Genomic DNA, 27,490 nt, shown 5'->3' on the forward strand with positions numbered 1-27,490 from the left:
GGAGGTAAATGTTCAACTGTTAGGAATTGGGACATTATCTCAGGGAAAGAGAGTGCAAGATGGCTCAAATGTATAGGTCCAGAAGGACAGAGAGGAAAATTAAAACCATATGTGGCTAACATAACTATGAACCTGTGGCGTTGAGACTTGTTGCAACAATGGAATACTCAGATTAACATCCCTCCAATCTCAGAAACAAATCATAAACTAGCACATGTTTCTGAGAGAAATATTAGAAGATATTGTTCTAATGAGTGGTCACCAGCCATCCATATTATACAAGAACAGGGCACAACAACTGATGATCTTCCAAAGACACCAACAGCTCTACCTTTAAAATGGTTAACAGACAAGCCTGTATGGGTCCAGCAATGGCCTTTAACAACAGAGAAACTCCAGGCTTTAGAAGATCTGGTAGAAGAACAGTTAAATGCTCAGCATATTGAAGAATCAACCAGCCCTTGGAATTCTCCTGTATTTGTTATTAAAAAGAAATCTGGTAAATGGAGAATGGTAACAGACCTTAGAGCAATTAAGAAAGTAATTCAGCCAATGGGCTCTTTACAATCTGGAATTCCTTTGCCTACTCTGTTACCAAAAGGATGGCCTCTCATAGTTATTGATTTAAAAGACTGTTTCTTTTCAATACCCTTACAAGAAAAAGACAGAGAAAGAATTGCTTTCACAGTGCCTACTTATAATAATTCTCAACTGGTTAAAAGATTTCAATGGAGGGTCCTCCCACAGGGAATGTTGAATAACCCAACTCTGTGCCAATATTTTGTACAACAGCCATTGAAAGTGATACGTAAAAAGTTTCCTAAATCTATAATTTATCATTATATGGATGATATTTTACTAGCTGACTCAAATGCAGATACTTTAGAAAGAATGTTTGAAGAAGTAAAGAAAATTTTGCCTTGCTGGGGATTACAAATTGCTCCTGAAAAGATACAAAGAGGAGATTCTATTAATTATTTAGGATGTAAAATAGAGTTACAAAAAATTAGACCCCAAAAGGTACAAATTAGGAGAGATAGACTACAGACTCTTAATGACTTTCAAAGATTATTTGGAGATATTTCTCATCTACGAACTATTGTTGGGGTAAAAAATGATGAATTGAATAATTTGTTCAAAACCTTAGAAGGTGACAAGGACTTAAATAGTCCAAGAGAATTATCACCTGAAGCTGAGAAAGAATTGGCCTTGGTAGAAAAGAAAGTACATGAAGGGCACGTGGATCATATTGATCCAAAGCTGGATTGCATTTTGGTTATTTTACCTAATAGGCATTCTCCTACTGGAATATTAATGCAGAGGGAAGATATTATATTGAAATGGATATTTTTACCAAATAAACCAAATAAAAAATTGAAAACTTATAGGGAAAAAATCTCTGACGTGATTTGGAAAGGAAAATTGAGACTTCGTCAATTAGCAGGAACAGACCCAACAGAAATTGTCATACCTTTAACTAAGGAGGACATTGAAAAATTATGGACAGAAAGTGAACCTTGTCAAAGAGCTTGCAGTAATTTTTTGGGAGAAATTAACAGCAAATATCCCAAAAGCAATAGAATTGATCTTATAAAGAGAGCTGATTGGATCTTGCCTCGAATTGTACTGGAAAAACCCATATCTGGAGTTTGTACATTTTATACACATGCCAAGAAACAAGGAAAGGCAGGTTACAAATCAGAAAATTTAAGTAAAGTGGTTCAAAGTCCTTATAATTCAGTTCAAAAATCAGAATTGTATGCTATTCTGTTGGTATTAATGGATTTTTCAGAACCTCTCAACATAGTAACTGACTCTCAGTATGCTGAAAGAGTGGTATTACATATTGAGACTGCAGAATTTATCCCTGATGCTTCAGAATTAACTTCACTATTTATTCAATTACAAGATACAATCAGGAAAAGGAGTCATCCTTTATATATAACTCACATCTGATCCCATACCAGTCTGTCAGGCCCTCTAGCACAAGGCAATGATGAGATTGATAAATTATTGATAGGAAATGTGATGGAGGCCTCAGAGTTTCATAAAAAACATGTCAATAGTAAAGGTTTAAAAAAGGATTTTTCCATAACCTGGCAACAAGCCAAAGAAATAGTAAAGAAATGTCCTACTTGTTCCTTCTACAATCAAACACCATTACCAGCAGGATGTAACCCAAAGGGTACTCAGAGGAATGAAATCTGGCAGATGGACATGTTTCACTTTGCAGAATTTGGAAAATTAAAATATGTACACCACACCATCAATACTTATTCAGGATTTCAATGGGCAACTGTTTTGAGTTCTGAAAAAGCTGATTCTGTAATCACTCATTTGCTGGAAGTTATGGCCATCATGGGTATACCTGCACAAATCAAAACTGACAATGCTCCATCATATGTCTCTGTTAAAATGAAGCAGTTTTTTGCTTAAAATATAAAGCATATTACAGGTATACCACATAATCCTACAGGTCAAGCAGTTATAGAAAGATCAAACAGAACTCTAAAGGATATGCTAAATAAACAGAAAGGGGTAACAAAAACACCAGAAATAGACTGCATAATGCTCTATTAATTTTGAATTTTCTCAATGCCAATGAGAAAGGAACAACAGCTACAGAGAGACATTGGATAATAGAAAAAACTACAGAATTAAATCAGCCTATATACTTTAAGGATGTTCTGACCTCAGAATGGAAACCAGGGTATGTATTACGTTGGGGACGAGGTTTTGCTTTTGTTTCTACAGGAGAAGATAAGCTGTGGGTACCATCAAAACTGATAAAGGTTCGATTTGAACACAAGAAACCTCTTAATTAATAATTCAGTTCAAAAATCAGAATTGTATGCTATTCTGTTAGAGGAGGTGATAGTTCATCAACCAGCATGAACATCCAATTTAAACTAACTTGTACTAGTAACACATGCCTTTTCATTTAATCATATATATATATATATATATATATATATATATATATATATATATTGGTTTTTCGAGACAGGGTTTCTCTGTGTAGCTTTGTGCCTTTTCCTGGAACTCACTTGGTAGTCCAGGCTGGCCTTGAACTCACAGAGATCCGCCTGGCTCTGCCTCCCGAGTGCTGGGATTAAAGGCGTGCGCCACCACCGCCCGGCTTAATCAGATATTAACTTGCCAAAAAGGAACATCCCCAAAATTACTCTTGGGGAAAGGTTTTTGTTTTTGTCTTTTAGGAGAATGAAGGTTAAGGAATCTGAAGAACACAAGACAAATGAGACAACTGAAGAAAAGGGACAAATCATCTATCCCAGGAAACAGAGTGAAACGACTTATGGGTATATATTATCTAAAAAATTTTATGTCTTCCTAAATGTTTGTTTCTGCTTTTCTCTAAAGATTTAACACTATTGGTCTTCTAATAGTCCCAGTTCAATTAAAATTTAAAGCTGACTTTGGAGTTGGAGAATGGCTCTCTCCTTCTTTAAACTCAAGCATATTGTTAAAAGGAAAATACAAACTCCCTGTATCATGCCAGAATAAAAGAGCCATCATCTGCTGTGGGACAGGACAAAAGCCAAATTAATTAAGGGACTATTCTATTACTAATCTCAACTCTTTGATTCTATTCTGATTCTTTAAACTTTTCTTAAAGTATGAACTTTATATCAAAATTTACAAGATTAATATATAGATATATAGATATATATACATTTTAAACTTTGTTAAGATATGGATGGTCATATAGAGTACTGACCAATTCTAGAAAAAAGGCTTCAATTAGCTGCATATATATGTCTTTGTGTTCGAGTTTCTTATCAGTTTTCTGCAGGAAATCACAGCCAGGCCTAACATCAAATGAAGTCTCCAGAAAGAAGATGGGGCCCCACAACAACAACGATTCCACATGGACAATAATAATATCACTAAGCTGACAAACATAATCTACAGATCAACTTTGAACTACAAAGTGCTCAGAGCAATTTTGAGATGACTAGCTGAGATGATCCAGTCTCAAAGACTACTTGAATAAGGACTTGAGATAAACCCTGAACTTTGGCATTATACACAGACTGGATAATGAAGGATATAGTTACCTTTCCTAGAATTTGACAATTAACCTAAAATTTTTCTTTCAGGATAAAGATAACTTCACCCATACCCAGCAGGGATCAATTTTAAGAATACGACGCCCACATTTCCAAAGAGGTGGTGTGGGGCGGGTAGGTTTTTGGTCTTTTTAATGGGTTTTGGGTCTGGGATAATTTTCATTGTTTAAGTGGGGTTGGTTTCATTGTTTTCAAGGATTAGGAAAAAGGCTAAGCAATGGAGATTAGATTTAAGGTTTTTGTTTAAAAAAAGAAAGAAAGGAAAGGAAAAGATAATTACTAGTTTTAAATACTTTACATTGGATTGGATTGTTTTATATTGTATACAAATTGGAAACTGGTATTGTTAGGAAATGCTATATGTATGTTTCTCATTGTATTCATACCATTCATTTAGCAATGTAATGCAATTTTCTGATCCTTGAATGTTATTATTACCAACTATTAGGATATAAAGAAATGAAAGTTAGTAGTTAGACATTACAATAGAACTTGTAGTCATATTAGATATGTTTTAAAAATTGAGCAGAGATGTTTTAGACAGGTCATCTTCAAACCCTTCAGAGATCTACAGAATATGGCATTTAAAATGTTTTAATAACTTAGAAAATTTTTCTTTTTTGAGACATGTTGGCTCCTGGCAGTACCAATCTACTTCAGAGAAAATATGGGCATTGAAGAAACTGCATATGGAATTAACTTTCATTGTGGCAAAAGTTAGCCACTGGACAACAAAGTATCCTTGAATCAACAGGACAAAATGGACAGAACATGAAACAAAGGACTACTGATTGTTGCCAAAACAAGTGTGGTTATGGCTTTATCAAAAGGCATCTTCTGAGGCCAGGACAATATGGCACCATCCCTGAAGTGGCCTTTACAATTTGGAAAAGGTACAGTGCTCTTTTCTTCAAAGGCAGCTTAACAAGCAGAGGGCCAATGGCTTCTGTTGTGCAATGGAACAGCAGCTGAAAGCTCACGCCTTTTGATAGTAGACTGGCATTTAATAGAGGGATGTGGAGGAGAAGGGGATGCTGAGATGAAGCCATATATACACAGCCAAGAAGAATGAACAGCTGAATTCAAAAACCATCAACAATTTCCAGAATTTAAAATCCTGAATCATGACATGACACTAGTGGAATTCAGGTGTTTCTGGTACATGGACTGATCACCCAATGTGAGGTTGAACTGTTGACCTTGTGTACATCCTACTTCACAAATGAGTCTGTCAGATACGCTAAGCCTGTAGGCTGAAGATGATGCCCCAACACTGTGGAGAAACCTCAGGTGACTGTCCAGGCAGCTGGCTGTTTCTGTCAACTCACAAATTTTTGGAAGTTGCTTGCATGCACTTCCTGTTTTTATTTTTGTTAGCTAATATTATTTCCTTCTTGGGTCTCTGCGGGAGTTGAAGATTAGTTAGTTATACTTGAAGATTAATTAGGATAGAAAGTGAATTAGATACATTTTGGACTTACCAAAATAGGATAGATAATGGAATTATTTTCTCTGATTTGTCAAATACAAATGGCCTAGACATCGTTTAGGTATTTGTTACTTGTATATATTGTATATAGTTATTGTACTTTTGTATATAGTTTTTCTTTTGTTAGTTATAACCTTTTGCTTTTTTTTTTATTAAAATAGAAAAGGGGAAATGTGGTGGTATTCTAAATGTACTGAAATGTGATTTTAATTGTATGTTAATAAATAAAGTTTCGGGGGGGGGGGGTCAGAGCTATTAGAGTCATAGACAGAGCGTGGCGGTGGTGGCACACACCTTTAATCCCATAGATCTCTGTGTGTTCAGGGATACAGCCAGCATTGGAGACATATGCCTTTAAGACCTAGAGGGCTGTACATACAGACAGTGATGAGGCAGTCACGTGTTTGGGTTTACAACTAATGAGAAGGCAGAACAAAAGACTATGAAAAGATATACACACAGGAAATAGGTCTCTTTTGGGAAGCTAGGAGCACTGTAGGAGGAAGGGTGAGATTTTAGCTCTGAGCTCTGACCTCTTGGCTTTCTCTTTTACATTGGTTCTGTGTTTCTTATTTAATAAGAAGGTTGGTTACATCTACAGGCACATATGATGCATCTGGCACCATAACAAAGACATCATTTGAAATCCAATTTCAAGGTGCTCTCATCCTGACTCCTGAAAGTCTGATGACTTTCAGCTCTGATTCATTTTAGGTCTATGATTCATGTAGCGTTGATTTGTATATGTTGTTAGGTGAAGGCTTAACTTTATTCTTTTACCTTGATATCACATCTTCCACACATCCCTTGTTTAACTGATTATTCTTCCAACATTGTGCAGTTTTAGCAGCCTAATCATAACTCATCTGGTCACAGAGGGTCAAATGGACCACAAGAAGGCATTCTAATATCTGTAATTCACTAGGACAACTCTGTTTCATACCAATTAATTCAAAAGAGCCAGCTGAAATGAATGTTTTTAACAAACATAAAAGTGATCGATGAAATGCTAGATATGCCAACTGTGCATATCTGACACACATTGTAATATATATGCAAAACTGTGCCCCATAAACCCACATATTGATCCTATGAACTAATCATCATTTAATCATGGCCAGGGTACATGAGCAGTTCTGGGTATTCCCCATAGCTGATCATGTTTAAGGCCAGGTACATATTTGTAATTCATCTATATGGTACAGCTTTTGTGTTCAGAATAAATAAGTGATACAACTCCGGAAAAAAAGTGAACCCCAGTCATCTGGGAAATGCAAATTAAATCTACTGTGAGATTCCAGCTCACCCCAGGTAGATTGGCTATAATCAAAATAACTGACAACAAATGTTGCAGAGGATGTGGAAGATGGGGAACATGTATTAACTGCTGCTGGGTGTGTAAATTAGTACAGTCATTATATAGAGCTCGTGGAAGTCTCTCAAAACATTAGAAAATACCACAAGACTCCGCTATTTTACTGGGCACATACCCAGAGATCCTGTACCCTACCATAGAGATATTGGCACTCATGATTGCTACTGCTCTATTCAATATGGCAAGGAGATGAAACCAATCTAGATGTCCATCAACAGAAGAATGTATAATGCAAGTCTAGTGCATATACCAAATGAAATATTATTCATCTCTAGAGAAAAATGAAGTCACCAAATTTACAGGAATGTGGATAGATTTAGAATGTATACTAATGAGATCACCCAACCTCAGGGGAAAAACACATGTTCTTTCTTTTGTGTGGATCCTAGCCTATATAATGTATGCATGTACATATGTAATTAAATATTCAGAGGTACAATACAACCTATAGGAACAGGAACATGAAAGGGTAATTTTAGAGTGACAAAATACTCCCTATTGAGTTTACATAAATGCTGTACTTAGTGTGGTACCTCTGAATGCTCGCTCTCTCAACATGGAACACGGTTTTGATGTAAAGCAGGTTTTTAACAAGCAATATCCACATGTAAATCTGTGCTGCCACTCTACTGGGTGCCCAAATTTGAAGTTATGTTTTTCATCTTTTAAATGTCCCTGTACAATGCAGTTCTTGTAAGTGCTACAAACTTAGGGTGCATTATTCTTTAAACAAGAAATCCAGCTATAACAATTACAGTGAGTAAAGCCTTCCAAAGTATGCTTAAATTATCATAATTGGGGAATTTATGAAAATTCCAGGGAATGGTAAGTTACCGCCCCTGAATCTCCAAGACTAACAAACCAGAAACCAACACTGATAAGTTTGCAGGGTTTGGTTTGGTTTTCGTTGTATGTTGTAAGTGTAGAATGTGTTATCGTTAGTGAATGAATGTACTTTGCTTTAAAATTTAAAGTTGGAATAAAATGATTTTAGAGTTAGCAAAGGACTTGAATATTCCTGCCCTGAACAAGACACACACACACACACACACACACACACACACAATCTAATAAAAACACATGGGAAACGGGGCTCAACATCATCAGTCCTCCTGGAACTGCAGATCAAAATGGCAGTGAGTCTCACCTCAGCTATTTTAGTCTCCAGCAAAAGTCTACCTAGATCCTCAAAGGCAGCTGCACACTGAGAGCTTCCTGAGAAACTTGGTGCTCAGCTTCATTCCAGCATTTGTAGCTTGGCAGTAGCCCTAACATGAGCTGCAGGTCTCCTCATGAGCAACAGGGGGCGACAATAAACCACATAATCAACAGGGAGAAGCTCCTTGAGGTGTGACCCTATCTTGCAGCCTTGTTTCCACCCCAGTTCCAACAGGCCTAGGCTCCCTCACATAATCGTTTCTTTGTCACTGAGACCCCCACTCTGCAAGGAGACCCTATGTAGTCCCCTCCCTTCTCTCATCATCCATGAGGAAAGACAGGGAGATCACAGGGCAATCACCAAGGCGAGCAAAGACAACTCAGAAGGTCAGGGAGGGCATGGGCAGACCTGAATCACATTCAGCCAGCACAGGAAACTGGAGGTGGAGGAGTCTCCCTGGTGCCCTCCATAAGAAGCTGGAGCACAGGGTTCTCTTCCTAGAACACACAGGTCACCTCCTTCTGCAGAGCAGAATATGAACCCCTGAGATAACATGTATTCCTTCATCAGACACCTGACTGGTGACACTAGTGATGACAGGTCTGGGCCCTCCACAGGCATCACTGGACCTTTTCCTGCCCCTAGAGTAGACTGCCACTCTCTGCTGGGAATAAATCCCACCTTCCCTGAGCATTGAGATCACAGGGCAGACTGGGCTCTGCTAGCTTTTGGGGTCTCAAGGTTATACACACTTGGCTATAGGAAGTTCAGGGACAAGGCCCTGGGGTGAGCTGCTGTTTTCTTGGGACACAGGACATTTCTCAGCCTTTTGGCTCAAAGTATGTTCTAGAACACTGAACAACAAAGGAATAGAAGGATGGGAGGCAGCACTCACATAAGAACAGAGCAATATATACACAGAGACTCCATCCCCAGCCCATCTGACTCCATTTAGTCCCCTCCTCTGGGAGGAGGCTGAGGTCTGGGAATAAAATCAGAGCAGACACCAGAGGAGCCCAGCTTGGCAGCAGCTTCAGAGACAAACCTCCTCTCCAGAGGAAGAGCCTAGCCCACAGCAGAGACCATGGAACTCACCTCAGCCCCTCTCCACAAAGGACAGGTCTCCTGGAGAGAACTCCTGCTCACAGGTGAGGAGACATTCCTCAGGAGTAGAGAGTTGGACAGTTCATAGACTGGATGGGTCTTCTGGGAGAGGGAAAGAGCCTGAGAAATGACATCTGGCTCTGCTTGAAGCCTGAGACCATCAGGAAGCTCACAGTGGATGGGAATTGGGAAGTGGGGAGGAAAAGCTCAGTTGTTCCCCATTGTAGGTTTATCAGCACTGGCCACTGTATCCTGAAGACTCAAGTTGACAGCTCCATCAGGGTGACTCTCCAAGTAAAACTCAAAGTGGGCGAGTAAACAACATCATTATGTAGGACCCTGAGAAACCTGCAAATAAACCCCAGGCTCTGGGACACTCATTTGCTCACTGGTATCTGAGCCTGTTTGAGGTAGAGAGGTTTAAACAAAATTCAAACTAGTCCTCCTCAGTAAGCCCTGCTACTATATGGCAGGAAGATAGAGCAGCAAGGAAATCTAGAAGGTGGTTCAGGGGTTGAGAAGCACTTCAGAAGAAACAGAGCAGGGACCGGTCAGAATGTGAAGGCACAGAGTCTTTAGAGGAGGAGGTCAGACAAGACATGCTACACTATGGTTTCTGAGTGTGATGAGGGATCTGAGGGCAGAGAGGGGTGAGCTGTGTAGACACTATGAAGCCAGTTTCATAAAGTGAAAAGAAACAGGGATACTGATGAATGGGGGTGATGCTGCTGACCTCCCCACAACAGGACACATAAACAAAGGCTGAGAGTTAAATATTCACATTTCAAAATTCTACCAAAAGCAAAAGTCCTGATAATGATAGATATTTTTCTCTCTTCCCTCTTAGTCTCTCTTTTAACCTACTGGAACTCTCCCACCACTGCCCTGTTCGTCACTGTTGAAGCAATTCCACCCATTGTTGCTGTAGGAAATAGTGTTCTTCTAGTTGTCCACGATATGCCATTCGATTACGGTTTGTTTTCCTGGTTCAAGGAAGTAAACTCTGTGAAGAAATTTATAGCCTCATGTACTCCTCGGCCGAATTCAATAGCACTTCAGCCTGAATTCCGTGATCAAGTGGAAATGTACCAAAATGGATCACTGCTCATCAGGAATGTCAGTAAGAATGATGCAAGAGGCTACAACGCAAAACTAAAGAATAGAATGAATCGTGATTTTTTTTATCTCGTGCATTTTCAAGTATACTGTGAGTAATTCTCTGTAACCTCTGGGTCATGGGTGGAGCTAATCCTATTTTACCTATAGAGCTGTCACTCCTGGATGACTCTGTGTCATGGTCCCAACATTGTGATACAAACATTTAGTAAAGGACACACAGTGGAGAAAAGGGCCATAAATCAGGTTGCCTCACTTGAATCCACCCTCAGAGAAGAGGGGTTGAGGTAACTGAGGTCAGGCATGTTAGACTCTGCCCAGGGTCTTAGATGCTCATCATGACCATGGCCTTGAGGAAGACCCTTCAGGACTCAGTAAGGGCCTGGCTGAGGAAACCATGGGAGTCTCACAGAGAGATGACCCCCACCCCCAATAGCTTTGCTCAAGAATTCCATGCCAGACTGGACCAGGAATCCCAAAAAGCTTGTAGACTGGGTTGGAATTTGATCTCCTGTTGGGACAATGATGGATTGTAGACTGGGAGCCTGCTGATAGCCTCTGAGAGCCATGTCTGAGGTAGGTCACCTGGGCATCTCCTCCTGAGACTCAGTGTGCTCAGCATATGTGGAAGGTAGGAAAGGCAATCAGCCAGCTCTTCTGATGGTCTTCTGAGACCTCCCTGGAAAGTCAAGAGCCCTAAAAGAAGAAAAAGCGTACAAATGGCAGCTCCTTGCCTCTAGGGGTCAGGCCTAGGGATTATTTCCTGCAGGCAAACACTAATAGACACTGCTTGGTGGAAGGGAAGGTTGTTGTTCACATTTAAGGTTAACTTGCAGGTGTGGCAATGATCATTTACCATGTGTCCTATTATAGGGAATCTGAGACAGGAAACACAGTCACTGAGTCAGGGTCACACAGGTTGTAGATAGCACAAGACATCTGTTCACAGCTACATCTCCAGCCTCCCCACATTGGAAATGGTACTAAGTGACCATCACTCTTCTAGATCATTTTGTGGAAACAGGACTTATGTTGATATTTTATTTGTACTGAAATGTGATTTTATTTGTATGTTAATAAATAGAGTTGCCTGGGGGTCAGAGCTAATAGCAAGCCATTGCAGAAGCTGAGTGGTGGTACATGCCTTTAATCCCAGCTCTTGGGAGGCAGAGCTACGCGGATCTCTGTGTGTTCAAGGATACAGCCAGCATGGAGACACACACCTTTAATCTCAATACCAACCATAGAAGACCTGGAGGTCTGTACAGGCAGGCAGTGATGATGTGGTCATGTGGTTGGGTTTACAACCAATGAGAAGGCAGAACAGAAAGTTTATATAAAGACAAACACACAGGAAGTAGGTCTTTTGGCTGAAGAGGATAGCTGCAACAGTGAAGGGTAAGGCTCTTAGCTCTGACCTCTCGGGCTTTCATCTTTGCATTGGCTCTGTGTTTCTTATTTAATGAGATGGTTACTTCTACAAGGACTCCCTGATTCGTGTCGACCAACACCAAACACCTGATAAGAATGGCCCACCTGTGCCCCAGCTGGACCTAAATGTCAGCCAGATCCTGAGCTGTTTGAGATCTCAGACAGGCTGTCAGGTTTTCAGGGAGGCTCAATGAGAAGACTAATCATGAACTATCTGTAGACAACCCTGAACAGGCAAAGGCTTGGAGGGCTCTGGTTTACCTTCAGCAGGGGAGGTTAGTGTAGCTGGAGGGACTCAAACCTTGTGTCTCAAGGCAGGAAACGGGTCCCTGAGGACCAGGAGATAAAATGAGGTCTCTGATTCCAAGGCTTGAGTCTGACCAGCAAACACTGCAGTTGAGTTCACTCATGAGACAGTCTTTTCTTCTCCCATACACAGCACAGGAGGCCCCATTATCTCTGAGCACTCAGTAACTCCATTTGCCTTTAATATGCTTCCTGCCTGATTCTTTAAGGATCTGAGTTGGCTGGAGGTTAAGAGACTGTCTCTGGTTCTAAGAGGCCTTTGCAAGAATCAGTAGTACCACACAGGGCAATCATCTCTCTGTGGTCAGCACAACACCACTACCCAAGACCAATATCACAACCAACAATTCCAATCCCATGGAAGGTAAGGACTCAGTGGCATTAATGTGTGAGCCTGAGACTCAGAATACAGCCTACCTTTGGAGGATAAATGATCAAAGCCTTTCAGAAGAGGACAGGTTGAAGCTGCTTGAGGACAACAGAACACTCATTTTACTCAGTGTTTTGAGGACTGACACAGGACACTATGAATGTGAACCTGGAACCCAGTGAGTGCCTCCCCAAGTAATTCATTCTCTCTGAACATTACCTGTAAATATTTTCTGTTTCATCCTGGCCCCAACTGCCTAAATACAGAGGGTTAGAGCTACCATATCAGTCCCAATTCCCTTGAGTTCATGACACAGACCTACCATATAGATACCTAGGCTGCCAGGGCATCCTGGCCCAGCCCAAGCACATGTAGACAGGCCAAGCATTGAGCTTAAATGGGCTACAGGGACTTCTGACTAGAGAGGCTCAGGGTTATTGAGACAGGGGACATGTCACACTCAGTCTCAGTGCACACAACAGTGTACTGTGGGAATATTTGTGTGTTGTGCTTGAGATAGATCATGGCTTGTGAATGCTGAATGAGTACTCTTCTGCTAATCTGTACCCCAGACCTGCTCAACTAAGGTTAAAGCACACCTCAAAGAGATACTATGGCTTTCTATAGACCAGGGTTTTCCCTTCCCTCTGCTGACATCACATGTGACTTTATTTTGTTTGCTCCAGATGATTCAGATGTCCTGATCATATCCCTCTCAAATATTCATTTCCATTGAAGAACAAACCTTACATCTGCTGCCACACAGATACTAATGCACCTCCACAGTACTCTTGGTTTGTCAATGGCGAGCTCCAATCATCCTCTCAAGAACTCTATATTCCTAACATTAATACTAATAAAAGTGGATCTTATACCTGCCTCTTCAATAACTGTCAGTGTCCTCAGTAAGACCACAGTCAAGGACATTACAGTCCTTAGTAAGTGGATCTCTGAAATATCAGCACCAGGTTTGGAGTGGAGTCTTTTAACTTTCTGGGAAGGTACAGTAGCATTTAATTTCCAGCCCATGGCTATGGGAACAAGCAAAACTCAGTCTTCCTCCAAGCCCCATCCCTATGTCTAATGGCCTCCTGGTTCTCTGGTTTCTGTGTGATAGGGATGGAGTTTGCAATGTGAGGAGGAGGTTTTTCCAGTATTGAAAAGTCTTTAGTTATGTGAAGGACTTTCCATGGTTAGGAGATCCTCAAGGTCAGGATTTCTTTCTGTGCCTAACACAAGCTTTCCTGTCCCCTCCATTTTCATTTTATGATCTCCATAACCTATAAGGAACACCCAGGGCTTTCAACTGTGCTCCCATTCTTATTCTCCAAATTGGAGGAGAATATTCCCCACACATGGGGACTAGACCTTTGCTCAGAGGTCTTCTTCTGTCTCATGGGTGGGGTGGCTGGCTCAGCTCTGACTCCTTGGGATGGAAAGAGTAGGTGGAGAAGGAACCTGAGAGCCCTGTTCTGAGTCAGAGTGAACCATGTCACTGACGGTTGATGATTTTCTTTTGCTTACTATTCTCAAGGTTCAAGAAACAAATGTCAGCTGAGTGTGGTGGCACATACCTTGATGCCAGCACTGAGTAGGAAGAACAGGTAGATAGTGTGAGTTTGAGGCCAGCCTAGTCTACATAGCAAGTTCCAAGCAACCTAGGACTGTAGAGTGAGACCCTGTCTCAAAAATTATCAATACTGAGGATTAGAGTGGCAGACTGTGGTCAGCACTGTGACTATTCAGTTCTCTGTAGTTTTTAATCCACGTCTATGGGGCAGGAAATATAAGTGTTTCTACAAACAGAAATTCTTCAGTTAGGGATTTCTCCCAGTCCTGAGGTATAGCCTTTAACACCTTTAAGATTCTTAATTCCATGACAAATTATTTAATTAAAAACAAACAGAAGGCTATTTCATAAAAGAGGGACCTGAGCCGGGCGGTGGTGGCGCACGCCTTTAATCCCAGCACTCGGGAGGCAGAGGCAGGAGAATCTCTGTGAGTTCGAGGCCAGCCTGGGCTATCAATTGAGTTCCAGGAAAGGCGCAAAGCTACACAGAGAAACCATGTCTCGAAAAAACAAAAAACAAACAAACAAACAAACAAACAAACAAAACAGGGACCTGACTGTTCACACTCACACAAAGTGGGAGCAAGAATTCCCACAAAAATCATTGGGAAATACATTCCCCCAACCATGAGATTTCTAGACAAGTTGGTTGAAGAGGCACCCAGTGTGGAATCTACACAAAACCCTGACTCAGGGTCACTGTGAGTGATCTTGATGGAGTAAGATTGAGCTCTCTTCTTGCAGACCATATCTTCAAGCCAAAGATGTGATCTTGCAGAGGGCCCCTTCATTTTATGGACCCTAGGAGCTATCTGAGATCTCTGAGGGTGATGGACTCTCAGCTGGCCCCATCCCTTGTTTATCCATAGATCCTGTGACTACACCATCCATCCAAGTCAACAAAACCATAGAAAAAGACCTGGTCTCTGTGTTCCTAAAGTGCCCTACAATCGACATTGATAACTCTGTCAGATGGTTCTTCAATGGCCAGAGTCTGAGGATCACCAATACGATGACACTGAGCCAGAACAACAGAACCCTCGAAATAGTCCCTGCCAGGAATAAGGATTCAGGGAACTATCAGTGTGAGGTATCCAATCCACTCGGTTCCAAGATAAGTGACCCATTCCAGCTGGATGTAATAGGTGAGTGACCTCTGTTCCCCTCTTACTCCATAGTGTTGGGGGTGGGGGCAGTTTCTTTAGCAACAGAGTGCAGAATGTGTAAAAGGTACAGGGAGGAAAACATGGTTCAAATTACAAATAAAGCCAGCTTGGTGATGGATGCATGTTGATCTCATGATACAACGCCAAGCAAGGTGAGCAGAATGCTGCATGCCTTTAACCCCAGCACAACAGAGGCAGAGACAGTTGGATCTCTAAGAGTTCCCAACCACCCTGGTCTTAGTAGCCAGTTTCAGGTTAGCCAGAGCTACATAGTGAGACCCTGTCTCAAAAGAGAGAGAGAGCATGAAGCAGGAAGCATATAAGTACAAGGCCACTCAACGGAATGTACCAGTCTCTGCTGACTCCCCATGGGAGACCTTGCCTTGGAGGAGGTGGCATTCTGGGGTGAATTGGAGGGGAACTCTTGGGGGGGGGCAGACAGGGGAATCTGTGGTTGATATGTAAAATGAATAGAAAATCTCTCTATACAAAAAAGAAATACAAGGCCAGCCCAGATTACATTGTGAAACCCTGTCAGTAACAGCAATAAATGTCAATATAGCAAATGGAAATGCAAAGTGATTAAGAGTTTAGTGTCTGAGTCAGATACACAGTCTACCCTCAGAATGTAGTAAAATATTCATGTTCCTCTATACCCCCGTACACACACATTCAGAATTTCTTTAGATTATTTCCAATGGCTAATATGAATACTGCATAGACACTAGTCTTATTGTGTTGAGTGCAGGACCATGATAGGAGGAGACAATACATTTTTCACTGTAGACATACTTTTCCAAGTAGTTTGTTTCCAAGAATATTTCCATCCATAAATATAAAATCCATAGATAGAAAGGACCTGTATTGAGTTTCTTACTATTTTTGCATATTTGTTCATTTTGTGTGCATGTCCCACACCATCATGTGGAGATTAGGGGACAATTTGTGGGAGCCAGTTCTCCAGGGACAGGGGATTGAACTCAGGTAGGTGAACTAGCCCATTATCTGCTAAGATATTTTACTGGCCCATATTAATTTGTGAATTTATTTCTGTCTGGCATTTGGGGGTAGGTACTGGAGGGAGTCTGGCAGGCACTCTTCCCAACTCAGCCATCTTGGTGGCCCATATACTGAGTTTCTCATCCTCATGCTAACATTGACAGCATGACCTCCTTGCACAAGACTCTTTTTTCTGGTAACCATATATGTGCAATAGTGTGTGTGTGTGTGTGTGTGTGTGTGTGTGTGTGTGTGTGTGTGTGGTTTATGTCACTGGAGAGATAGCTCAATAGTTAAGAGCCCTAGAAGCTCTTTCAATGGACAGGGGTTCAATTCCCAGTACCCACATGGCAGCTTATTACTGTCTGTAACTGAAGTTCCAAGGAATTTAACACCTTATTCGGTTCTCCTCAGGTACCAAACATGCTTATTGTGCAGAGACATACAAGCAGCCAAAAGGCCCATATGATGCATGTGGCATCATAACAAAGACACCATTCAAAATCCAATTTCAAGATGCTTTCATCCCGTCTCCTAAGTCTGGTGACTTTCAGCTCTGATCCATTTTAGGTCTTTGATCCATGTAGAGTTGATTTGTATATGTTGTTAGGTGAAGGCTTAACTTCATTCTTTTACCTGGATATCCCATTTTCCCAACATCCCTTGTTTAACTGATTATTCTTTTAACATTGTGCAGTTTTAGCAGCCTAATCAAAACTCATCTGGTCATGAGGGTCAGTTGAACAGCAAGAAAGCCTTCAAATATCTGTAACTAAATAGGACAATTCTGTTTCATACCAATTAATTTAAAAGAGCCAGCAGAAATGAATGTTTTTAACAAACATAAAAGTGATCAGTGAAATGCTGGATATGCCAACTGTGCATATCTGACACACATGATAATATATATGCAAAACTGTGGCCTATAAACACACATATTGATCATATTAACTAATCTTTAATTTAATCATGGTCAGGGTCCATGAGCAGGTCTGGGCTTTCCAATTCCGTTTCACTGATGTGTATGTCTGCATTTATATCAGTAGTAGACTATTTTGATGGTTGCAGCTTTGTACTAAAAAAGGAAATCATGTAGGATGTCCTGCAACTTTATTCTTGCTTTTTTCAAGATACTTTTAAGGCTGGATATGGTGGAGCTTGCCTCTAACCCCAGCTCTTGGGAGCAGAGACAGGTGGATCGCTGGGAGTTTGAGGCCATCTTGATCTATATAGTGAGTTTCAGGACAGCTAGAATGGACTTTGCTATTTCTGTGCAAAATGCCACTGTGGTTTTGATATGATGTGCATAGAACTGATAGACTACATTCAGGGATATTTTCATCTATTAAAAAAAAAATCTTTCAGGCAAGCTGGCTTATGCCTGTAATTCCAGCCAGTCAAGAAGTTGAGGCAGGAGTACCAAGTTCTAAAACTGCCTCCCACAACCAATTCAAGGCCAGCCTGACTGATTTATTGACATCCTGTTTCTAAATAAAAATTAGAAGGCAGAGCTTAGAGTATAGCTCAGTGGTAGTGCATTGCTTACCATGCATAAAGCCCTGGGTTCAATCCCAGTACTGCAGAACAACGTAATAATGAGATTAAGTCTTCCAACCCATCAACCCCAATGGTTGTCATTTCTTGTCTTCTTTCATCATCTCTTATTTGGTAGTTTTCTGAGTGCAAGTCTTTTATCTCCTTGGTGGAGTTAATTCTAAGTATTTTATTCTTTTTGGTGCTTTCATAAATAAATACTTTCTTCATTTCCTTTCCAATTGTTCACTGTTAAGGCTGAGACTATTGCTCAAGGGCTGAACACTTGTTGGGCATGAAATAGGAACTAGGTTCAAGTTCCACTACTGTCAGAAAAAAGGAAAATCCAATTGTTCATGGTCAATATTAGTATACAGTAATACATCTCACTTGGGCATGTTCATTTCATTAGCCAACAAATTTACTAGTTTTGCTCATTTAGTTTTGAGAACTTTCTGTAGAATGTTAAGGATTTTCTGTTAACAAGTTCCTGTCATCTACAGATATCTTTAGCACCTCATAATTGGGCACCTTCATTTCATTGTCTAGCCTAATGGCTCTGTGTAGCACTCCTAAGAGTCTCTTGAACAGATGTGGTCACAGAAGCATCCTGTGTTCTTCCTGATCTTAGAGAAAAAGCTGTCAGTCTCCCCACTGCATATGATGTTGTCTGTGGGTTTCCATGTGTGGCCTTTGTTATACGGAGCTGGACTTCCATCATGTTTCAGTGTTTTTGTTATTAAAGTCTGTGAAATTTTGTCAATTTTTTGTTGATCCAATCTTATTGGTTATACAGCTATTCAATTTTTTCTTTCACAATTCCACCTCTAAAGAATCCAGGTTTGTAGGAATTTGTCCATTGCATCTAGGCCACACAACAGTTAGCATATAAGTACTGAGTGCTCTTGAAATTCTTCATATTCTTGAGAATGGATGGTGAGGTCTCAAATTGTATTAATATCCATCTCCTTTTTTCAAAGTTTATCTGAGAAAAGGTTGCTAATGTTGTTAATCATTTTTGAAGAACCAACTTTTGGTTTGTCTGTTTCTTACAGTTACTCTAGTCTCTGTTTTGTTTATCTTCATCCTCATCTTTAGTTTTCTCCTTCCACTAGGATGGGGGAACTTTTAGGGGGGCAGTGGTCTCATTATATAACCCAGACTTGCCTCAAATTCATAATCCTCCTGCCTCAGCCTCTGATGCTAGGATGCTAGGTTATATCCTATCCTCACCTGCCTCATAGTAGTTTTTAAAGATTTAATATAATAATTCAGTAACATTTTTTGCAAAATACCATACACACAGGAAGAAAAAAAATGTTGCTTCAATTATTCCTACAGCTAGTACTAGCCTTGAAGCCAGGTAGCCAGGTCTATCTCTGATTAACCATACAGATTTAAGTAGTTTTTGAAAACCACTTTAAGATCCAGTTTTTTATCCTCTGAATGGAAATAATTTCTATGTGACAGATTTATCATATAGATGAAACCAGATACAAGACCAGCCACATTATAAATGCCATACCACCTTGGTCAACATTAGCATTAATAATCACTCTTGAGCAGACTGGTGAGGTTTGAGCCCCAAATGGTTACAACAAGAAGTAACATTGTGAGTACAGCATTGATACATTAGGAGTTTGGGGAGACACAGTTATCCAAAAGGTGAAGCCACAGTAACATGGCTACTAAATAAAAAGGGAGAGAAAAAAAGGAGGGGGGTCTGATGCATAATTCTTAAACCTGGTAATTTACTAGTTTTCACCCTTCAGGATGTGATCATGATGGATTGAGACAAGCGAGGTATTAATGTAGGAATATACTTGGGAAGGTGAGCCTAAGATAGCCCTCAGGACACATGCAGATATGATCTCTGTACAGGCAGAGAAGGAGGCAATGCAGATTGCAGAGCAGTTCCAACAGAGTTTCTGCAAGTTTGAGGCTAAGTTCTCCACAGTAACCAAGCAGAGGGGAATGAGGTCTCACAGGGTCTGCCTTGCTTTCCTACCCCACTGCAGAAACCATGGTCTCTGCAGAGGACATGGTACATTGAGAGTCAATAGCCTGGACCTTCTGTCACGTAGGTCACAGCCACAAGAGACCACTTATTCATGGCTGCCACAAATGAGACCCTGAGAATAAGATAGAAACACTGGATATTCAACACACAAAATTGCAATAGCCCTTTCTCACATTCCCACAGCTTCATGTGATTGCCTCGATAAAATTGATGGAATTTGAGGATTGAAAGAAGTGTAGAGGTGAAAAGGACACTTGCTAAGATCCTCACACTTCAACTCACCCAGTCTTCCCCGAGCAAGGTGGGAAGAAGGTGTTTATCAGCTGTAGGAGTTTCCTGGTAGAAATTTCCTTGTCACTTATGCATACTATCGTATCTTCTACAAATAGGGAAAATTTGACTTCTCCCTTTCCAATTTGTATCACCTTGATTTTATTTTGTTGTCTTATTGCATACTTAGAACTTTGGCTACTACATTGAATATATTTGGTGAGAGGGGCAGCCTTGTCTTTTTCCTGATTTTAGTGGAATCGCTTTGAGTTTCTCTCCATTTAATTTGATGTTGGCTGTCAGATTGCTGTAAATTGCCTATATTACATTTAGGAATCTTCCATGTATTCCTGATCACCCCAAGACCTTTGTCATGAAAGGGTGTTGGATTTTGTCAAAGGCTTTTTCAGCATCTAACGAGATGATCATGTGGAATTTTTCTTTCAGTTTGATATATGGTGGATTACATTGACAGAATTTTGTATTTTGAACCATTCTTGCATCTCTGTATGAAGCCTACTTGATTGTGGCTTATATATATATTACTGTGTTCTTGATTTTGGTTTGCCAGTATTTTATTGAGTATTTTTGCATCAATATTCATGAGGGAGATTGGTCTGCAATTCTCTTTCTTTCTTTCTTTCTTTCTTTCTTTCTTTTTTTTGGTTTTTTGAGACAGGGTTTCTCTGTGTAGCTTTGCGCCTTTCCTGGGACTCACTTGGTAGCCCAGGCTGTCCTCGAACTCACAAAGATCCACCTGGCTCTGCCTCCCGAGTGCTGGGATTAAAGGCGTGCGCCACCACCGTCCGCCTCAATTCTCTTTCTTTGTTGCATCTTTGTGTGGTTTCTTTACCAGGGTGCCTCATAAAAAGTTTGGCAATGTTCCTTCTGTTTCTATTGTGTGGAACAATTTGAAGAATATTGGTATTAGCTCTGCTTTGAAATTCTGGTAGAATTCTGTGATGAAATCATCTGGTCCTGTGCCATTTCTGGTTGGGAGATTTGATTACTGTTACTACTTCCTTAAGTATTATAGGTCTATTTAAATTGTTTATCTGGTCTTGATGTAATTTTGGTATATGGTACCTATCCACAAAATTCTCCATTTCTTTTAGATTTTCCAATTTTGTGGAGTAGGGTTTTTGAGGAGTAACCTAATGATTCTCTAGATTTTCCTTTTGTTTATTGTCATGTATCCCTTTTCATTTCTGATTTTATTTATTTGGATGCTCTCTTTGTGCCCTTTCATTCTATGGGCCCTGTGAATTGGATGAGATCTCTGAGGGTGAAGGACTCTCAGCTGGTCTTCTCCACTATTTTTCCACAGAGCCAGTGACTCCACCCTCCATCCAAGTCACCAACTCCACATTCAAAAATATGATGTCTGTGTTCCTGACCTGCTTGTCAAACGACACTGGGATCTCCATCCATTGGCTCTTCAATGGTCAGAGTGTGGAGCTCACAGAGAGGATGAAGCTGTCACAGAACAACCGCACCCTCCTAATATACTCTGCGAGGAGTTCGCATTCCGGGGACTATCAGTGTGAAGTATCCAATCAAGTCAGTTCCAAGAGGAGTGACCCCATCCAGCTGGACATAATAGGTGAGTGAACTCACCTCCCTTGTTTCTCCATAGTGTTGGGGGTGGGGGCAGTTTCTTTATCAAAAGAGTGCAGAATGGGTCAAAGTCACAAAGAGAAAAACATGGCTCAAGATACAAATACAGCCAGCTTGGTGATAGATGCATGTTAATCTCATGATATAACACCAAGCAAGGTGAGCAGAGTGCTGCATGCCTTTAATCCCAGCACAGCAGAGGTAGAGACAGTTGGATCTCTGAGATTTCCCAACCACTGTGGTTTTGTAGCCAGTTTGAGGTTAGCCAGAGTCCCAGGAAAGGCGCAAAGCTACACAGAGACCCTGTCCCAAAAGAGAGAGTATGAAGCAGGAAGCATAGAAGTAAAGGCCATCTCAGATCACATTGTGAGACCTGGTCAATATTAACAACAATAGATGTCAATAGAGCAAATAGAAATGCAAAGTGATTAAGAGTTTAGGGTCTGAGTCAGTCACATAGTCAACCCTCAGAAACTAGTAAAACATTCATGTTACTCTACACTTCTTTCAACATATTCAGATCTCCTTTAGATTATTTCCAATGCCTAATATGAATACTGCATAGACCCTAGTCTTACTGTGTTGAGTACAGGACAAAGATAGGAGGAAACAATACATTTTTCACTATTGAGATACTTTTTCAAGTAGTTTGTTTCCAAGGTTTCGATCCATAAATATAAAATCCATAAATAGAAAGGACCTGTAATGAGTTCCCTACTACATTTTCATATCTATTCATTTTGTGTGCATGTCCCATACCCATGAGTGGAGGTCAGGGGAACATTTGTGGGAGCCAGTTCTCCAGGGACAGGGGATTGACCTCAAGTGAGTGAACAAGCCCTTTATCTGCTAAGCCATTTCACTGGCCCACATTTGTTTGTGCATTTATTTCTGTGTGGCAATTAGGGGTAGGTACTGGGAGTGAGTTCAGCAGGCACTCTTCCCAACTGAGCCATCTTGGTGGCCCATATACTGAGTTTCTTATCCTCATGCTGACATTTGAAGCATGACATCTCTGCACAAGACGCTTTTTTCTAATAACTGTTTTCTGTGTAGTAGTATGTGTGTGTATACATATGGTTTATGGGACTGGAGAGATAACTCAATAGTTTAGAGCCCTAGCAACTCTTTGAATGGACAGGGGTTCAATTCCCAGCATCTACAGGGCAGTTTATTACTGTCTGTAACTGAAGTTCCAAGGAATTCAGCACCCTCTTTTCTTCTCCTCATATACCAAACATGCATGTGGTGCAGAGACATACAAGCAGTCAAAAGGCCCAAATGATGCATCTGGCATCATAACAAAGACATCATTTGAAATCCAGTTTCAAGATGTTTTCATCCTGTTTCCTAAAAGTCTGATGACCTTCAGCTCTAATTTTTTATCCATGTAGAGCTGATTTGTATATGTTGTTAGGTGAAGGCTTAACTTCATTCTTTTACCTGGATATCCCAATTTCCCAACATCCCTTGAATAACTGATTATTTGTTCATCATTGAAGAATATTAGCAGCCTGATCAATACTTATCTTGTCACAAAGGGTCAGATGGACAGCAAGAATGCCTTCCAATTTCTGTAACTCAATAAGGCAAGTCTGTTTCACAGCAATAATTTCAAAAGAGCCAGCACAAATGAATTTTTATATTTATATATATTTTTCTTTTTTATTAAGGGATATTCTATTCGTTTTTCATTTCAACCACGGAATTCCCTGTCCTCCCTGCTCCTACCTCCAGCATTCCCTCCCAACCCACCCCTCATTCCCACCTCCTCCAAGGCAAGGTCTTCCCTGGGGAGTCAGCATAGCCTGGTATCTGGAGTTGGGGAAGGTCCAAACCCCTTTCCCTATACCAAGGCTGATCTAAGTGTCTCAGCACAGGCAGTAAGTTCCAAAAAGCCAGCTCATGTAGTAAGGACAGGTTTGGGTCCCACTGCCTGGGGTCCTCCTAAAGAGTTCAAGCTACACAACTGTCTCACTTATCTAGAGGGCCTAATCCAGTTCCATGGGGGTTCCTCAGCTATTGGACACAGTTCATGTGTTTCCAATAGTTTGCCTAGTTCTCTCTGTACTTTTCCTAATCATGGTCTTGTTATCTCTTGCTGACATGATCCCTCCTCTCTCTTCTGGATTGGACTCCTGGGACTCCACCTGGGGATTGGCTGAGGAAATCTGCATCTGCTTCCATTGTCCTGGATGAGGGCTCTATCATGACAGTTAGGGTGTTCGGCCATCAGATCACCAGTGTAGGTCTGCTCAGGCACCCTCTCAACCACTGCCAGTAGTCTATAGTGGAGTCATCTATGTGTGTTTCTGGGGACCTCTCTAGTACTCTGCATCTATTCCCATGGTGTCTTCATTTATCATGATATCTCTTTCCTTGTTTTCCCACTCTGTTCCTGATCCAGCAAGGACCTTCTGCTCCCCTAAGCTCTCTTTCTCCTGACCCCTGCCCTCCATTACCTCCTCTCAACCCCAGTTTGCTCATGTAGATCTCATCCATTTCTCCATTGTTGGGCAATCCTGTGTCTTTCATTGGGTCCTCTTTACTAGGTAGCCTCCCTGGAGCTGTGAGTTGCAGTCTGGTTATCCTTTGCTTTTCATCTATTATCCTCTTATTAGTGACACATACCATGTGTGTCTTTCTGAGTCTGGGTTACCTCACTCAGGATGATTTTTTTCTAGTTCCCTCCATTTGCCTGCAAATTTCATGTTGTCATTGTTTTTCTCTGCTGAGTAGTACTCCATTGTGTATATGTACCACATTTTCTTTATCTATTCTTCAGTTGAAGGGCATCTAGGTTGTTTCCAAGTTCTGGCTATTACAAATAAGGCTACTATGAACATAATTGAGCATGTGTCCTTGTGGTATGATTGAGCATTCCTTGGGTATATGCTCAAGAGTGATATCGCTGGGTCTTAAGCGAGATCAATTCCCAATTTTCTGAGAAAGTACCATACTGATTTCCAAAGTGGCTGTACAAGTTTGCATTCTCACCAATAGTTGAGGAGTGTTCCCCTTGCTCTACTTCTTCTCCAACATAAGCTGTGTTCAGTGTTGTTGATCTTAGTCATTCTGACAGGTGTAAGATGGTCTCTCAGAGTTGTTTTGATTTGCATTTCCCTGATGACTAAAGATGCTGCAATTCCTTAAGTGTCGTTTCAGCCATTTGAGCTTCTTTTGTTGATAATTCTCTGTTTAGCTCTATAGCCCATTTTTAATTGGACTGTTTGGTATTTTGATGTCTATTTTCCTGAATTCTTTATACATTCTGGATATCAGCCCTCTGTCAGATATGGGTTTGGTGAAGATCTTTTCCCATTCTATAGGCTGTTATTTTGTCTTATTGACCATGTCCTTTGCTCTACAAATGCTTCTCAGTTTCAAGAGGTCCCATTGATTAATTGTTTCTCTCAGTGTCTGTGCTACTGGTGTTATATTTAGGAAGTGATCTGTGGTGCCAATGCATTCAAGACTTTCTCTTCTTCTCTTACTTTCCACTTACTCTTCTATCAGGTTTAGAGTAACTGGATGTATGTTGAGGTCTTTGATCTACTTGGACTTAAGTTTTGTGCACAGTGACATATATGGATCTATTTGCAGTCTTCTACATGTTGACATCCAGTTATGCCAGCACCATTTGTTGAAGATGCTTTCTTTTTTCCATTGTAGTGTTTGGGCTTCTTTGTTGAAAATCATCTATTCGTAGGTGTTCAGATTAATGTCAGGGTCAGGGACATTGGAGTCTTTAAAAAGGGGGTATCAAAAATATCAGCACGAGGTTTGGAGTGGAGTCTTTTAGCCTTCTGGAAAGGTGCAGAAGCATTTCATTTCCAGCCCATGTCTATGGGAAAAAGCAAAACTCATTCTTCTCCCAAGCCTCCTGTTCCATCCCTAAGTCTAATGGCCTCCTGGTTCTCTGATTTCTGGCTGAGAGGGATGGAGCTTGCAATGTGAGGAGGAGGTTCTGCCAGTTTTGGGAGCCTTTGGTTGTGTAAGGGACTTTTCATGCTTAAGAGAGCCTCAAGGTCAAGATTTCTTTCTGTACCTAACACAAACTTTCCTGTCCCCTCCATTTTCATTTTATGACCTCCATGTCCTACAAAGAACATCCAGGGCTTTCAACTGTGCTCACTTTCTTATTCTCCAAATTGAAGGAGAATATTCCCCACACATGGGGACTAGACCTCTGCCCCCAGATCTGCTCCTGTCTCATGGGTGGGGTGGCTGGGCTCAGCTCTGACTCCATGGGATGGAAAGAGTGGGTAGAGGTGTCTGGGAGCACTGCTCTGAGTCAGGGTAAACCATGACACTGACAGTTGATGATTTTCTTTTGCTTACTCTTCTCAAGGTTCAAAAAACAAATGTCAGCTAAGTGTGGTGGCACACATCTTTGATGCCAGCACTGAGGAGGGAAGGCAGGAAGACAGTGTGAGTTTGAGGCCAGCCTGGTCTACATAGCAAGTTCCAAGTGAGCTAGGATTGTACAGTGAGACCCTGTCTCAAAAATATCAGTACTGAGCATTAGAGTGGTAGGCTATGGTAATCACTGTGATTATTCACTTCTTCTCTGTAGTATTTAATCCATATCCATGGAGCAGGAAATACATTTTTTTTCTACAAACAGAAATTCTTCAGTTAGTGATTTATCCCCATCCTCAGGACTAGCCTTTAACACCTTTAAGATTATCTAGGCCATCTTACCCCTATGACAATTTTTTTTAATAAAAATTAAAAGGCTATTTCATAAAAGCACTACCTAACTGTTCACACTCACAGAAAATGTGAGCAAGAATTACCACAAATATCATTGGGAAATACATTCCCCCCACCATGAAATTTTTGGACATTGGGCTGAAGAGGCTCCCAGTATAGAATCTACACAAATACCCTGAGTCAGGGTCACTGTGGGTGATCTTGGTAGGAGTAGGATTCAGCTCTTTCCTTACAGACCATATCTTGAACATGTGATCTTAGAGGGCCCCTTCATTCTATGGCCCTGTGAGCTGGCTGAGATCTCTGAGGGGGAAGGACTCTCAGCTGGTTCCCTTCACTGTTTATTCACAGAACCAGTGACTAAACCCTCCATCCAATTCACCAACACCACAGTCAAAGGCCTGACCTCTGTGATCCTGAAGTGCTTGTCAAATGACACTGGGATCTCAATCCATTGGCTCTTCAAAGGCCAGAGTCTGAGGATCACCAATAGCATGAGGCTGTCCCAGAACAACAGCACCCTGGAAATAGACCCTGCCAGGAGTTTGAATTCCGGGGACTATCAGTGTGAAGTATCCAATCAAGTCAGTTCCAAGAGGAGTGACCCCATCCAGCTGGACATAATAGGTGAGTGAACTCTCCTCCCTTGTTTCTCCATAGTGTTGGGGGTGGGGGCAGTTTCTTTATCAACAGAGTGCAGAATGGGTCAAAGTCATAAGGAGAAAAACATGGCTCAAGATACAAGTATAGCCAGTTCTTGCAATGTCTCAAGGTATATTGAGCATGTAATCTTCTAAATCTTCTATAGACATCTGATGACACTCAACCATGTCCAAGGCGATAGACAAAGAACGCTTACTGCCTTTATTGCCGCCATTTGCCACTAACCAGATCTTGTAAGAAAGGCTCTAGTAGGGTAGTGGACGAAGAGATAGACTCTCTATGTGGGTGTAACGATCTCTCCTCCACACCACCCCCTGGATCTTTTGGTTTTCTCGTAGTGTAGTGTTAGCAAGTACATAGTGTAGAGACCCTTTAGTCTCAAAGTTAGCAAAGAGAGATGATGGCAGCCGATGATGGCATGTCAACAAGTACAAAGTTGCAGATTCAACTCGACTCAAATTCTGAATTACGTAGGTCCCTTGTGAAACTCCCCAT

At 41.1% G+C, this 27,490-nt stretch overlaps 1 protein-coding gene across 1 annotated transcript in view; it reads left to right on the plus strand.

Moving 5' to 3' along the window:
* Window positions 1-9,035: 9,035 nt before the first annotated feature.
* Window positions 9,036-27,490, plus strand: part of LOC114685292 (carcinoembryonic antigen-related cell adhesion molecule 1-like) — a 52,833-nt gene continuing 34,378 nt past the window's right edge. The window contains exons 1-5 of the mRNA XM_037210943.1: window positions 9,036-9,262; window positions 10,066-10,425; window positions 14,881-15,156; window positions 21,327-21,602; window positions 26,684-26,959. Of these exons, the coding sequence (XP_037066838.1) occupies window positions 9,199-9,262; window positions 10,066-10,425; window positions 14,881-15,156; window positions 21,327-21,602; window positions 26,684-26,959 (1,252 nt within the window). The 5' untranslated portion in view covers window positions 9,036-9,198. The remainder of the gene's footprint in view (window positions 9,263-10,065; window positions 10,426-14,880; window positions 15,157-21,326; window positions 21,603-26,683; window positions 26,960-27,490) is intronic.

Source organism: Peromyscus leucopus, chromosome 1 (assembly GCF_004664715.2).
Source record: "Peromyscus leucopus breed LL Stock chromosome 1, UCI_PerLeu_2.1, whole genome shotgun sequence".
NCBI classification, from domain to species: Eukaryota; Metazoa; Chordata; class Mammalia; order Rodentia; family Cricetidae; genus Peromyscus; species Peromyscus leucopus.